Source organism: Entelurus aequoreus, linkage group LG19 (assembly GCF_033978785.1).
Source record: "Entelurus aequoreus isolate RoL-2023_Sb linkage group LG19, RoL_Eaeq_v1.1, whole genome shotgun sequence".
NCBI classification, from domain to species: Eukaryota; Metazoa; Chordata; class Actinopteri; order Syngnathiformes; family Syngnathidae; genus Entelurus; species Entelurus aequoreus.
Window position 1 is genome coordinate 29,890,108 of NC_084749.1, and position 14,275 is coordinate 29,904,382.

The 14,275-nt window shown below is 39.3% G+C and overlaps 1 protein-coding gene across 2 annotated transcripts in view; it reads left to right on the forward strand.

Moving 5' to 3' along the window:
* Positions 1-14,275, forward strand: part of alg6 (ALG6 alpha-1,3-glucosyltransferase) — a 106,283-nt gene that overhangs the window by 30,315 nt on the left and 61,693 nt on the right. For both annotated transcript variants that reach the window (XM_062028257.1, XM_062028256.1), the window contains exon 13: positions 844-1,036. In XM_062028257.1, coding sequence (XP_061884241.1) covers positions 844-1,036 — 193 coding nt within the window. The remainder of the gene's footprint in view (positions 1-843; positions 1,037-14,275) is intronic.

Below are 14,275 nucleotides of genomic sequence, written 5' to 3' on the forward strand. Positions count from 1 at the left end.
TCTTTTAGGCTTTGGTTGTGTGTATCAAATGGCAAGTAATAGTATATATAGTAATAGTCTTTAAACTGTCAGTGAGTTGTGGGTTAAGGTGAGGAGTCCGTGTGGAAAGACAAGTAGTGTTTCAGGTGCTACGTCTAACTTTCACCAGCTGTTGTAAAATTCTTCCGGCAGCTCTAATTGTTGTGTGTGTGGTTTAGTATAAGGATACATGGGGATTACCCGACATAGCCAGAATGCCTGCTGTCTAAGTGTGCATTGTATAGGAACAAGAGGTCATTCTCTGGTTTCTCAGTACAGTCTGACATGGGACATAATGCGCATCCTCTCCAGGCTCAGTTATCTAAAAAATACATCTTTTGTTTGCATAATTGGCTGAATGAATACTTCGTGCAAAACAGGGAGAGCATACAATGTAACCAGTCTGTTTTAATTGATTATTACATTTTGAAAATGTTTAACTCTTGAATGGGGCTTTTTTTGTTTGGATAGAAACATAAATAATGGCTGTTCTGTTGTCAGTGTCGAGGTTTTTGATAGTCGGTGTGTTGTGCTGTTTAGTATGAGTCAACTGTTGTTCTTGTCCAGGCATCGCCGATAAACTAAGATAAGCTTAGTATAAACGTCAGCATTATCTCTCTCAGCAACAAACTGCTGGTGTGGGACGGTCGGACCTCTGGGATAATAGCTCTGCGGTTTACTGTTGCCCTTCACTCCGAAAATGTATTTGTGACCCTAATGACATACAGCGACATATTTGAAAGCTATTATGTGTAGTGTCCATCTAGTGTGAGGTTTCAATGAATCATAGGTAAAGAGCATTGCTTTTTCTGTCTGCCCATGCAGCATGCTGCCTTTGTTTCTGAAGGACGGTCTTTTCGTGCCCTACGTTGTGACCTCGCTGGCCTTCCTCTTCCTTGGCACCTACCTGCTGTCGGCACTGGACCACTGCTCAGAAGAAGAGCTTGGGCTGGAAGGTTACCGCAAGCTTTTATTCTTCCTACCCAACTTGGACCTGGCTTGCATAGTCAGATGGAAGGTCAGTGTCAACGACCTTTGCAATGACACTAATAAATGTCAAATATAAAGAGTATTGTGACCAAATTTATTATATTTGATCAAATTCAGGATTTAATCTGGATTAATTCACCATCATTATTAATCTGGTTCAGAAATTTTATGCAAATAACTCTTCTCAAAATCTGTCAAAAAAAAATGTGTGAAGTTTCTCCAAGTGTTATTATCACACATAGTAGTAGTGACAGGCTGCAGAATTAAACAAGTCAATATGGAAGACGCTAAACAGCTCTGGCCCTTTTCCCGGGAGGTTTGAGTACCAAAAATGACGGAAGAGGCTACCGATATGTTTCGTGTCATCAAATGGTGGCCACGGTACTGTTCTCTCTTGTAGTTACTGCGTTTTTCTTTGTTTCTTGCATTGCAAAGAGAGCACAGTCTACAAAGCCACATTTATTTTGTTTTAAAAAACATATTTGGCCAATAAAGGTGATTCTGATTCTGATCAAAGCACTTCAATCGTAAAATACCACATTAGAATCTATCTGTGTTGGCCTTGTGTTGAGGTGGTGACTTGTCCAGAGTGTAGCCTGCCTTCCGCCCGAGTGCAGCTAGGATAGGCTCCAGCCCCCAACATAAAAGTCCACATCAATGTGGATACATGTTTGTTTAGAAAAACAGTTTTTTGTTAACATGAACATGATGTTAAAGGTGTTAAATAAACACGCTAAAAGCATATACATATGCCTGAGCCGATAATACATTTTGCTGTTCTGACATATTATTGCTGATAAACAGCATTATTTTGAGACCAAATTAAGCAACAATGTAATCATAATGTATATATTAATAATAATTCCTTATAAGTATTCCTTTCAAATACATTTTATTTATTTTTTTTGTCATTATTTTTTGTTACCACTGTAATTGGAAGGTCAAGAACTTTGAATAAAGCTAAATAAAACGGAATCCCTGTTAGCAAAAATTGCACTTCCATTAATATTAAACATCTTGAAGTTTATTTTTTTAACCAGTTGGAAAAACTGGTTTGGGTGATGTTTTTTTGCCATCACTTTCCAACAACTTTGGCATACAGTACTAGCTCATTTGTACGTGTTGGGCCCATCTTGCTCACTGGTGTGTAGCCGAAATATTCCCACACTAGACATTTGGCTTTGCAATAATTTTATTCCTGTTAATTTTTGTTTCTTTGTGGTGCCTCTACGAGGTCGCGACGAGCAGGCGTGTAAGCTAGAGGTCCCACCTCCGCCCACAGAGACAAAGATTGTGGATGACTGACAAGAGGATTCACTCAGTTCATTTAATTCCACTATTGAAAAATACACTCAGATGGAAAGAGTGAAGCACAGAGTGAACCCCTTTGCACGCTGTTTGAAAGCAAAAGACAAAGAAAACAAACACACACAGACATGTAATTTATCGATGACAGCAAAATGATCAAGTTCATTTTAATTTATCGTTCGATCAATTGATTTATTGACTATCGGCCCAGGCCAATGTATACATTCCCTCTTTCTTGATTAAATGGGAACTATATTTAATTGTGATTATTTGAAATTAATCCACAGCAACCCTGTGATTAATCTGATTAAAATGTCTACAGTAGTTTATCAATATTAATAGTTTCGTAAATCGTTGGAGGCGAAAAAATATCTTTACTTCCAATTGATTTGGCGTCCACCCTGTTTCATTGTAACAAAATTAATGGTGCAGTACCGTAACACACATGCACATCCTACTTCTTTTTACGTTTGTTGTGCCATTAGAGAAGAGCTTATTAAGTAATGGACTCACTTGAACTAAACACAGTAAATGTAATAATTTACGATAATATTTTTTTTAAAGGCCTACTGAAATGAAATGTTTTATTTAAACGGGGATAGCAGATCCATTCTGTGTCATACTTGATTATTTTGCGATATTGCCATATTTTTGCTGAAAGGATTTAGTAGAGAACAACGACGATAAAGATCGCAACTTTTGGTATCTGATAAAAAAAAGCCTTGCCCCTACCGGAAGTAGCGTGACGTAGTCAATTGAACAGCTCCTCACATTTTCCTATTGTTTACAATGCAGCTAGAGCGATTCGGACCGATAAAGCGACGATTACCCCATTAATTTGAGCGAGGATGAAAGATTCGTGGATGAGGAACGTTAGAGTGAATGACTAGAATGCACTGCAAGACATATCTTTTTTCGCTCTGACCGTAACTTAGGTACAAGCTGGCTCATTGGATTCCCCACGCTCTCCTTTTTGTGGATCACGGATTTGTATTTTAAACCACCTCGGATACTATATCCTCTTGAAAATGAGAGTCGAGAACGCGAAATGGACATTCACAGTGACTTTTATCTCCACGACAATACATCGACGAAACACTTTAGCTACGGAGCTAACGTGATAGCATCGTGCTTAACTGCATTTAAAAACAAAATAAATAAATCCCTGACTGGAAGGATAGACAGAAGATCAACAATACTATTAAACCAGGGACATGTAAATACACGGTTAATGCTTTCCAGCCTGGCGAAGGTTAACAATGTTGTTGCTAACGACGCCATTGAAGCTAACTTAGCAACCGTACCTCACAGAGCTATGCTAAAAACATTAGCTATCCACCTACGCCAGCCAGCCCTCATCTGCTCATCAACACCCGTGCTCACCTGCGTTCCAGCGATCGACGGTGCGACGAAGGACTTCACCCGATCACAGATGCGGTCGGCGAGACGGAGGAAGTTAAGGTGAGTTCGGCGGCTAACGTGTCTGCTATCCATCTCTGTCTTCCTGGTTGTGTTGCTGTAGTCCGCCGCTAATACACCGATCCCACCTACAACTTTCTTCTTTGCAGTCTCCATTGTGCATTAAACAAATTGCAAAAGATTCACCAACACAGATGTCCAGAATACTGTGGAATTATGAGATGAAAACAGAGCTATTTTGTATTGGATTAAATGGGGTACCGATACTTTTGTTTCACTGGCTACGTCACGCGCATGCGTCATCATCCAAAGGCGTTTTCAACCGGAAGTTTAGCGGGAAATTTAAAATTGCACTTTATAAGTTAACCCGGCCGTATTGGCATGTGTTGCAATGTTAAGATTTCATCATTGATATATAAACTATCAGACTGCGTGGTCGGTAGTAGTGGGTTTCAGTAGGCCTTTAATACTCTAACTCAGTGGTTCTCAACCTTTTTTCAGTGATGTACCCCTGTGAACATTTTTTTAATTCAAGTACCCCCTAATCAGAGCAAAGCATTTTTGGTTGAAAAAAAAGAGATAAAAAAGTAAAATACAGCACTATGTCATCAGTTTCTGATTTATTAAATTGTATAACAGTGCAATATATTGCTCATTTGTTGTGGTCTTTCTTGAACTATTTGGAAAAAAAGATATAAAAATAACTAAAAACTTGTTGAAAAAGTGATTCAATTATAAATAAAGATTTCTACACATAGAAGTAATCATCAACTTAAAGTGCCCTCTTTGGGGATTGTAATAGAGAACAATCTGGATTCATGAACTTAATTCTAAACATTTCTTCACAAAAAAAGAAATGTTTAACATCAATATTTATGGAACATGTCCACAACAAATCTAGCTGTCAACATTGAATATTGCATTGTTGCATTTCTTTTCACAGTTCTTTTTGACAGACATTTTTTAAAAATCGCACGTACCCCTTGGCATACCTTCAAGTACCCCCAGGGGTACACGTACCCCCATTTGAGAACCACTGCTCTAACTGATGTATGATATGATTGATAACCAATAATATGTATAAGGTATGATAATCGTCTAAAAATAATGTTTTTTGTTTGCGTTTGATTATGTTAAAATTCTACCTAGATCACTTTGCCATGGTATAATTTGGAATGTAAATTCCTTGATCTGGGTTGCGTTTTTACTATCTGAAGGGTAAGCAGACTGTGATGTCTGCGTTAATGAAGTAATACAAGTGACATCATACCACAGTGACACAATATAGCACACTAATAATAACCCCGAAGGGTATAAGCGGTAGAAAATGGATGGCTGGATAATAATAATGTGAGAGAGTATACTGTATCACAAGAACAAGGCCCTAAGCAGAGTTTGGGGGAGTATAGTGCCTTGCTCAGGAGTGCGTCAACATTGCTGAGGAAGTAGAGTAGCATCTCTCCAACATTATTTGTACACAACGGATAATATGCTCTGGTCTCAATTTCAAAGCCAAGTCCTTGCAAATCGAAACACTTCTTCCCATGAACAATAAACACTTTGAACTATTTCTCCATTGTGACATTTAAAATGTCATGTTTTTTAAAATACCATTCCCAGTGAAACATTCCATTTTCTTTATGAACTAATCATTGGACTGCAGTGTATCTAACGACACCCCCTAACCTATTTTACGATCTTACATCCCGCATAAGATCATGCAAAGGTTTGTGCAACTTCGGAATGTAATTGCTGGAAAATTTCATGTCATCAATCAATCAATCAATGTTTATTTATATAGCCCTAAATCACAAGTGTCTCAAAGGGCTGTACAAGCCACAACGACATCCTCGGTACAGAGCCCACATACGGGCAAGGAAAAACTCACCCCAGTGGGACGTCGGTGAATGACTATGAGAAACCTTGGAGAGGACCGCATATGTGGGTAACCCCCCATAATTATCTACTTATCACAGTAGTATTGAATGTGCTCAGAAAGTATTTAAACACACACTGAAATATTTTAACCAAGTATTGTTTGAAAAATAAAATAAATACACACACTATATACTTTGTTGAAAAAAAAACCATACAAAATTGTTGTGGTTTCTAAGAGTAATGTTATTTCCCTCCATTTTAGACTGATTTGTTGAATAATAAAGGAAAAACTATGGTTACACGTCCGGTTCATGTGGCATCACGCAGGTTCACTTCCCGTTATAGACACTTTCGTGTCATATTCCTTCGTGTAAGTATCGATCAATCTGTCCGAAGAGAGCGTTGTAGGCTCAATGTGCACAATTATAAGCTTAGTTCAACAGACTGCAATGTTTTTATACAAGTTTAGATTGGGGTATGTTGTTTCTTAATGAGGAAATATGTTATTGTCTCCTGTGTCCATGTTAGTATTTCAACTAGCTATCCAGCCATTAGTGGGCTAGCTTGCTTCTCCAGGAAATAAGCAAAACCCCCGGTCCTACCGAGGTTTACTTATAATAGCAATGATCGTTATATCCTTCCAGCAATTTTAGAGGTATTTTGTTTTTAGTAAAGTTTAGGGGACATTCTACCTGAAGTTCCTTGTTAAAACACATTTTAGAAAAATGATCTTGTTGCTTGTATTTCAGAAAATGTATATATTGCACTGCAAGTCCTGAGAAAGTGCCCCAATTATCCAAGTTAAGTAACCAAATTGTTAGAAATCGTTTTAACTACAAACACAGTTTAAGTTAATAATTCCTTTCAGCCATTTCACCAAATTGGTGTCATTTGTTTTTTTTAACCCTTTTAGTAATCCTAAAGTATGTCATTTTTCAACTCTAAATTTGATATTAAATTACATAATAATGTACTTAAAATGTGTATCGGCCCACCTAAGGCAACGTAATTTTATTTTTCCGTAAACCGAAGATGACTCATGAACAGGACTGAAACTAACGAGTGAGTTTTTGGCATAAACATAGCAAATACATTAACTATACCCATGTAGCATTTAAGCAATAGTATGTTGACACTAGGCACATTACAGTGATTCAACTTTTTTTCCCCTTCAAATAACAATGAAAAAATATGCACGTAACAAAAATGAGAGAAAAATGTGTCAACATATTGAATATACAGAATAATGAGTAAACTTAATTTAACCTAATTTTGACCTTCTCATGGCCTACAGAAGATCTGAATTGATCCAACTTCTTGTGGACCATGTGACTTGTAGAATATTCTAAACTTTTCAGAGTGGGTAATATGTTAGGGTGACAGTACACAACTAAAGTGTTAATTGTAACTAAATTGTTGTTGTTTTTTTAAGGATAATAAACTTAAAGTATAGTTAGAATGGGAAAAAAAAGTATACCATTTTTTTACATGGCCAATATGTTAAGTTTGCTATTACACCACCAAAGCTGATGCGTTTGTAAATTGCATCTGTGTATATATAAAGATAGATCATGTGCTACTATAAGCTGTGCTGTTTGGAGAATGAAAGCTGCTGCCAACCTAAGAATTATTTATCGCTTATTTAAGTTTCCACAGTGTCTGAAGAGGCTGCGGTGCCAGGCTTGTAGCAGAAGGGGCATTGGTAGGGTGTCAGAGATTAAGAGAAGGTGTCTTTTTATAGCGTGGGTCATTAACACACGTTTGCCTAGATATATTTATTTACACAAGCAGCATAAATAGCGAGTGCCACTGATGGTGATAGGGTTTCATGGGTTTGGGTGGGTCTGCGGGCACAAGGTGTTTCCTCTGTCGTACTCGCTGATTTATCTCCGGGTCATAAAGCTTAAATAGACGTAGAAATGATCTCACTCTCACCATCAGCTGTTTGCATCACTGGTGGTAAATTAAATTATAGCTTGGTTTGATAGATTATAGTCACATTACAACTGTTAGTTTCTAGCCTGCTGTGCCAGGGCTTTTTTTCACACTGGCAGAGGTCTCTTCTTGGGTACATGTCATAAAACTGTAGTGATTAAATGTCATTAAAGGCCCACTAAAATGATTTTTTTTTTATTTAAACGGGGATAGCAGATCCATTCTATGTGTCATACTTGATCATTTCGCGATATTGCCATATTTTTGCTGAAAGGATTTAGTAGAGAACATCGACGATAAAGTTCGCAACTTTTGGTCGCTGATAAAAAAAAAGCCTTGCCTGTACCGGAAGTAGCGTGACGTCGCAGGTTGAAAGGCTCCTCACATTTCCCCATTGTTTACACCAGCAGCGAGAGCGATTCGGACCGAGAAAGCGACGATTACCCCATTAATTTGAGCGAGGATGAAAGATTTGTGGATGAGGAACGTGAGAGTGAAGGACTAGAGTGCAGTGCAGGACGTATCTTTTTTCGCTCTGACCGTAACTTAGGTACAAGGGCTCATTGGATTCCACACTTTCTCCTTTTTCTATTGTGGATCCCGGATTTGTATTTTAAACCACCTCGGATATTATATCCTCTTGAAAATGAGAGTCGAGAACGTGAAATGGACATTCACAGTGACTTTTATCTCCACGACAATACATTGGCGAAGCACTTTAGCTACGGAGCTAACGTGATAGCATCGGGCTTAACTGCAGATAGAAACAAAAGAAATAAACCCCTGACTGGAAGGATAGACAGAAAATCAACAATACTATTAAACCATGGACCTGTAACTACACGGTTAATGCTTTCCAGCCTGGCGAAGCTTAACAATGCTGTTGCTAACGACGCCATTGAAGCTAACTTAGCTACGGGACCTCACAGAGCTATGCTAAAAACACATTAGCTATCCACTTACGCCAGCCAGCCCTCATCTGCTCATCAACACCCGTGCTCACCTGCGTTCCAGCGATCGACGGAGCGATGAAGGACTTCACCCGATCATCGATGCGGTTGGCGGCTAGCGTCGGATAGCGCGTCTGCTATCCAAGTCAAAGTCCTCCTGGTTGTGTTGCTGCAGCCAGCCGCTAATACACCGATCCCACCTACAACTTTCTTCTTTGCAGTCTTCATTGTTCATTAAACAAATTGCAAAAGATTCACCAACACAAATGTCCAGAATACTGTGGAATTTTGCGATGAAAACAGAGCTTTTTGTATTGGATACAATGGTGTCCGAATACTTCCGTTTCAACGATTGACGTCACGCGCATACGTCATCATACATAGACGTTTTCAACCGGAAGTTCCGCGGGAAATTTAAAATTGCACTTTATAAGTTAACCCGGCCGTATTGGCATGTGTTGCAATGTTAAGATTTCATCATTGATATATAAACTATCAGACTGCGTGGTCGGTAGTAGTGGGGTTCAGTAGACCTTTAACCTTCTAATGATGGAGTTCCCCAGAAATTTTCCAACAGCCAAAACAGATTCCCTGTCAGGGTCCTAATTCTTTACAAAAGATGTGTACTTTCATGCTCAAGTTAAAGGCCCCCTCTAACGCTGCTGGCGTCACCCACAGAAGACTGGAGGCAATTTAATATTGTGTATTATCTGTTTTGGTAACATCTTCATCCTGAATCATGTTATTTTCGCACAAATTTTTAAAGAATTAATAAATATGCTTTCCTAAACTACTGCTGGAGGTTGTAGCAATACTACTAAAGAAGGGGTCAGTCTACATACATTTTCAAATGATGGGACTATGATGAAAGAATGGACCACTCCAGTCAAATTAACTTGCGCAAAATGGGACGGACCCAGCAAAAGTAGTGCAAATTGCAGCAATCATTTGAATGATTCTGCCTTTGAAGAAGCGTTTTGGTCACATTTTGGATGTAAACATTTTAAAAAGAGCCAAAAGCCTAATGCAATTCTGTGAATCAGGAGCACCTTCGAGGGGAGAAAGACTAAAGCCTGGTTTTTACTCTCGTGTCACATTACTTGCGAAAGTCTTGCTCCTCCCCCTGGGTACCCTCCCACAAGTCCTGACGGGCACTTCTCAAAAATCTTAGATTTGCGTCAGCGGCAAAGCGGTCCGCAGAGCTGTGATTGGTCAGCCTTGCCGAGAAGGGTTCCTGAGCAGCAGCACGAATTGATAACTCCTCTTGTCCCTTGGTGACCAAGCTGGTATCTCATATGGACTCCCTCCACTTTTCACTGCATGTGTTGGGTCCTACTCTCACAACAAAAAGTCATACTTAAGATTTGGTCTTTTATTTTGGAGTAAAAATTGACCAACTAACTATTGAAGATCTTCAAGTAAGCGACCACTGTTGTATTGTATTTGATCTGTCGTTCACACTGGCACGGACCACCTTTCAAAGTGAAGAAACATACACGCATTCTCAATGAATCTGCAATCAGTTGGTTTTCTGCCTCATTTGACCCAACTACCTTTGCTAGTTGTGATGATGTTAACACATTACAGGCAAACTTTTTTTTTTTCTTTTTTTTTCAATTGCCATTGTGTAACTGTTTTGAACACAGTATCACCAGCTAAAAACACTCTCGGTTCTCTTAAGAAATTTTGGCCTAAAGCCATTTCCAGCCTTAGGAGAAGCTGTCAAAAAGTGGAACGTTTGTGGAAAGCCGCAGAATTAGAGATTCATAGACACCATTTTAAAGAAAAGAGCTAGATAAAATGATTCAACGTGCTCACTCAGCTTTCTTTTCACATCTTGTTTTGCATAAGAAAAACCCTAAAGTCTTATTTGACACTATTATTCGTCATCATCATGGCGCCGATGAAGGCTGCCTCGGTGCTCTCGTGCGCTCTGTTTTGTTTGATTTTGTGGGTAAATTGTGTGTCCGGGTGCTCTTACACCCGCGAAGAGCTACTGAACATCAGATAGGGATGATACTCGAAACCGGTTTTCCCGGTTGTTTGATAAGAAAAGAACCGAGTCCTCGGACTCGAATCCCTTTTTGAGAACCGGTACCCCTTATCGAGACCACTATAGTAAAGGAAAAGAGTTGATTCTTTATTCGAATCCCGTCCCGACCAGAAATGCTCCGTGGGACATCACAATAAATGACGTCACGTAACTCAGTCATTAGGCGCAGATAGCGAAAGCAGGAAAACAATGGACGGGAAAAAGCGCTCCAAGGTGTAATAAAGTTCAAAACAAAAGCTATAATCCATCGAATAACTTTACTGAGAGATTTTAGCAGGGTAAAACACATGACGAACACTTTTACGACCAACCGGAAACATAGCAACGCACCTCCTTTACGGCAGCTGTCGCAACATTCTTAAAACAACCGCAGCACATACATATATATACAACATATCTCCCTTTTTTAACTTTTGTTTTTCTTTCCTTGTAAACAAAACAAAATCACACTGTAGATGTGTTGTCTGTCTAATTATAAATAATGCAGACGAGGCGTGTTGGCTGAGTTCTTGACGTTTACTTTCACAGCGTGGCAACATGCAACACTTTTCGGGGCTACCGCGCATGCTTGTAACTCCCGTTGCATGCTGGGTAGTGTAGTTGTTATATTCTCTAGCTCATAACATTTTTCCCCCATAAAGAAATAATGTTAACTCAATAAAGTGTATTTCTTTTTTTAGCTTTAACTTTTCATTTATTAGCATTGTAACCACATTTGCAAAGAACTTTTCTCTTCATAGAATGTTCTTTCAATAAAGAAATCAAGTGCAAAAATGTCAAAGCATCATAACAAACAGTTATGTCAAATAGCAGCAGAAGTGCACTTTTTGGAGAGCTGTATTATTTTCAGTTTTGTGCCCAAGGGACTGATTTTATTTAACACTATATTATTATTTATACACCTATAGTGATCACAGAGACATGTTGTTTTTGTGTTACTGTATATATTTGTTTCTCTGAAAAATCCCACTTAATATACTTTGGGTAACAACAGTCAATATTTATTTACCGTATTTTATTTTATTTTTTTAGGTGGGTAACAGTCAATATTTATTTATTTATTAGATTTTATTTTTTTATTATATAATAAAAGTGAGCTTTTGTTAAACCAAATATTGTGTGTTTTTTTCCATATACAACAACCTATCTGGACTCGATAAGAGAATCGATAAGGAATCAGTTCGATAAGAGGATTCGATAATAGGCTCGAACTCGATAATTCCTTATCAAACATCATCCCTAACATCAGATCCATCATCCCTATGGACTTAATACCAGTCATCTTAGCGTCAGCTGCGGATTTGGTCCATTCTGTGATCAAAAGAGGGAGACCGCGCCGAAAAGGAAAGAGAGCGGGCGCCCTTGTCCGTCTCCGCGGACGGGGATTACGCACGCCTCTACCAGGCATCTTTCTCTCCAACGTACGCTCACTTGCAAACAAGATGGACGAGCTAGCGTTGCTGATGAGAAGAAACAAGGACTTTTCCTCATCTTGTATGTTGTGCTTTACGGAGACATGGCTGAGCGCGAGTGTCCCGGACAGGAGGGCTTTCATCTTCTCCGCGCGGCAAAAAAGAGGCGGTGGAGTCTGCTTCTTTATCAACAACAGCTGGTGTACAGACGTGACAGTGATATCCAAACACTGCTCTCCTTCTCTGGAATATATTTTCATTCACTGTAAGCCCTTTTACTTACTTTTAGATCATTTCATTCATTCTGGTGGCTGTTTACATCCCACCCGGCGCGGACGTTTGTGACGCTCAGCGCACGCTTGCAGGACAGATCTTACATGTGGAACGGTCTTTTACGGACTCTCTTGTTATCGTGCTTGGTGACTTAACAAGGGAAATTTGAGCCAGGAATTACCAAAGTATAGACCAGGGGTCTCAAATTCAATTTACCTGGGGGCCACTGGATGCAGAAACTGGGTGAGGCTGGGCCGCAAGAAAAGATTTGTTAAAAAAAATCTAACATGCACTTTTTAATGAATTCACCTTCTTTGAATGGCTTTCCCGCCCTAGCAACTATCTCACTCACCATGTAGCTAGCTTTGACTGCTGCATCGCTCTTTTCGCTTGCTTTCTTGACGAAATCTTGTTGCCTCAGTAGACTGGTTTTAAAATTTGCAACCCAGTTCACTCTCTCATCTCCCTGGTATTTTGCATACTCCTCAGCATGTCTAGTTGTATAATGACGTTTCAAATTGTATTCCTTGTGCATCGCAACTTTCTCTGTATCAACTACAGAAAAGAGCCATAAGGATTATTCATAAAGTAGATTACTTAGAACACACTAACATATTATTTATTAATTTGGGTTTATTGAAATTACAGGAGCTAGTAAAGTTACAGACATTATGTGTCATGTTTAAGGCTAAAAGTAAAACATTACCAGCAAATTTACAAAAAATGTTTGTCATCACTTCTGAGAATTAAGAGCATAGAAGAAAAGGTCATTTCCAACATCAGTATTCAAGGACAACTTTAAAACAAATGTGCATATCAGTGGTGGGGGTTAAACTATGGAATTATCTTTACAATGAGATAAAAGATTGTAAAAATATATTCCAATAGAAAAAATATATAAAGACAGAACACTAAGATCATATGGACAGCCATAAGTGTTTACATTCTGCTTTATATTTATTATTTTACTTATTTTTTGCCTGGTTTTGTATTTGTTTTGTATCATTCCGTGAGGTGTATATTACTTGTTTTGTTTTTTTTGTTCGGTTTGTACATCATGAAGTTTTGCACTTCTTGTGTTTTTTTGTTTGTTTTCGTTATATTTGGATGTAATTGTTGGTTTATATGATATCAATAAGTAAGACTACGTATTATGTTGAAAGGGGCAGAAAAATAGAAGATTTTTCTTCATCCTGCTCCTTCTCAGGCATTGGTGTGTAAATGTATAATTGAATAATTGAGGTATAATTGTCTATCGATCAAAGATGCACATCAATGAAGGAGATAAATAAAAATGAAATGAAATGAAATGAAATAAGACACGTCGGGGTGCCCCTGTGCACAATAAAGAAATCTTGCATCACAAATCGTCTCTGTCTGGAGCCAACGGGGGGGAGGGAGGGGGGGGGGTATGGGCTCGCCGTGGAGTTTACAGTTACGGTAGCACAATTAGCCCCGAACGGGCTAACATCACCACTAACGTGTTACACGTTACTCTGTCGGAGTATCAGCGCTGGGGTCCAGTGCACCACACTTTTGTATTGTCGCTCGCTCCTTCGGCAGAGTGCTCGTCTTCCCCGCCCGGACTGTTTACGACGGGGACGGGAGCGAGCAGGCGGGCGAGCGAGGGAGGAAGGAAGAGCGTGTGCATGTGTCGTGGAAAAGCGGCAAAATGTTTCTCTGCTTGCATCACGCAAGTGACGTCAATGCATACTTGCCAACCTTGAGACCTCCAAATTCGGGAGATGGGGGGGGGGGGGATTGAGGTGTGTGTGGGGGGGTTGAGGTGGGTGGGGTTGGGAGGAGGCGGGGTTGGGGTAAGCGGGGGTGTTTTTGTAGCCCGGAAGAGTTAGGGCTGCAAAGGATTCTTGGTATTTGTTCTGTTGTGTTTATGTTGTGTTTAGGTGCGGATGTTCTTCCGAAATGTGTTTGTCATTCTTGTTTGGTGTGGGTTCACAGTGTGGCGCATATTTGTAACAGTGTTAAAAAATAAATAAAATAAAATATGACCACCCTCAGTGTGACATGTATGGCTGTTC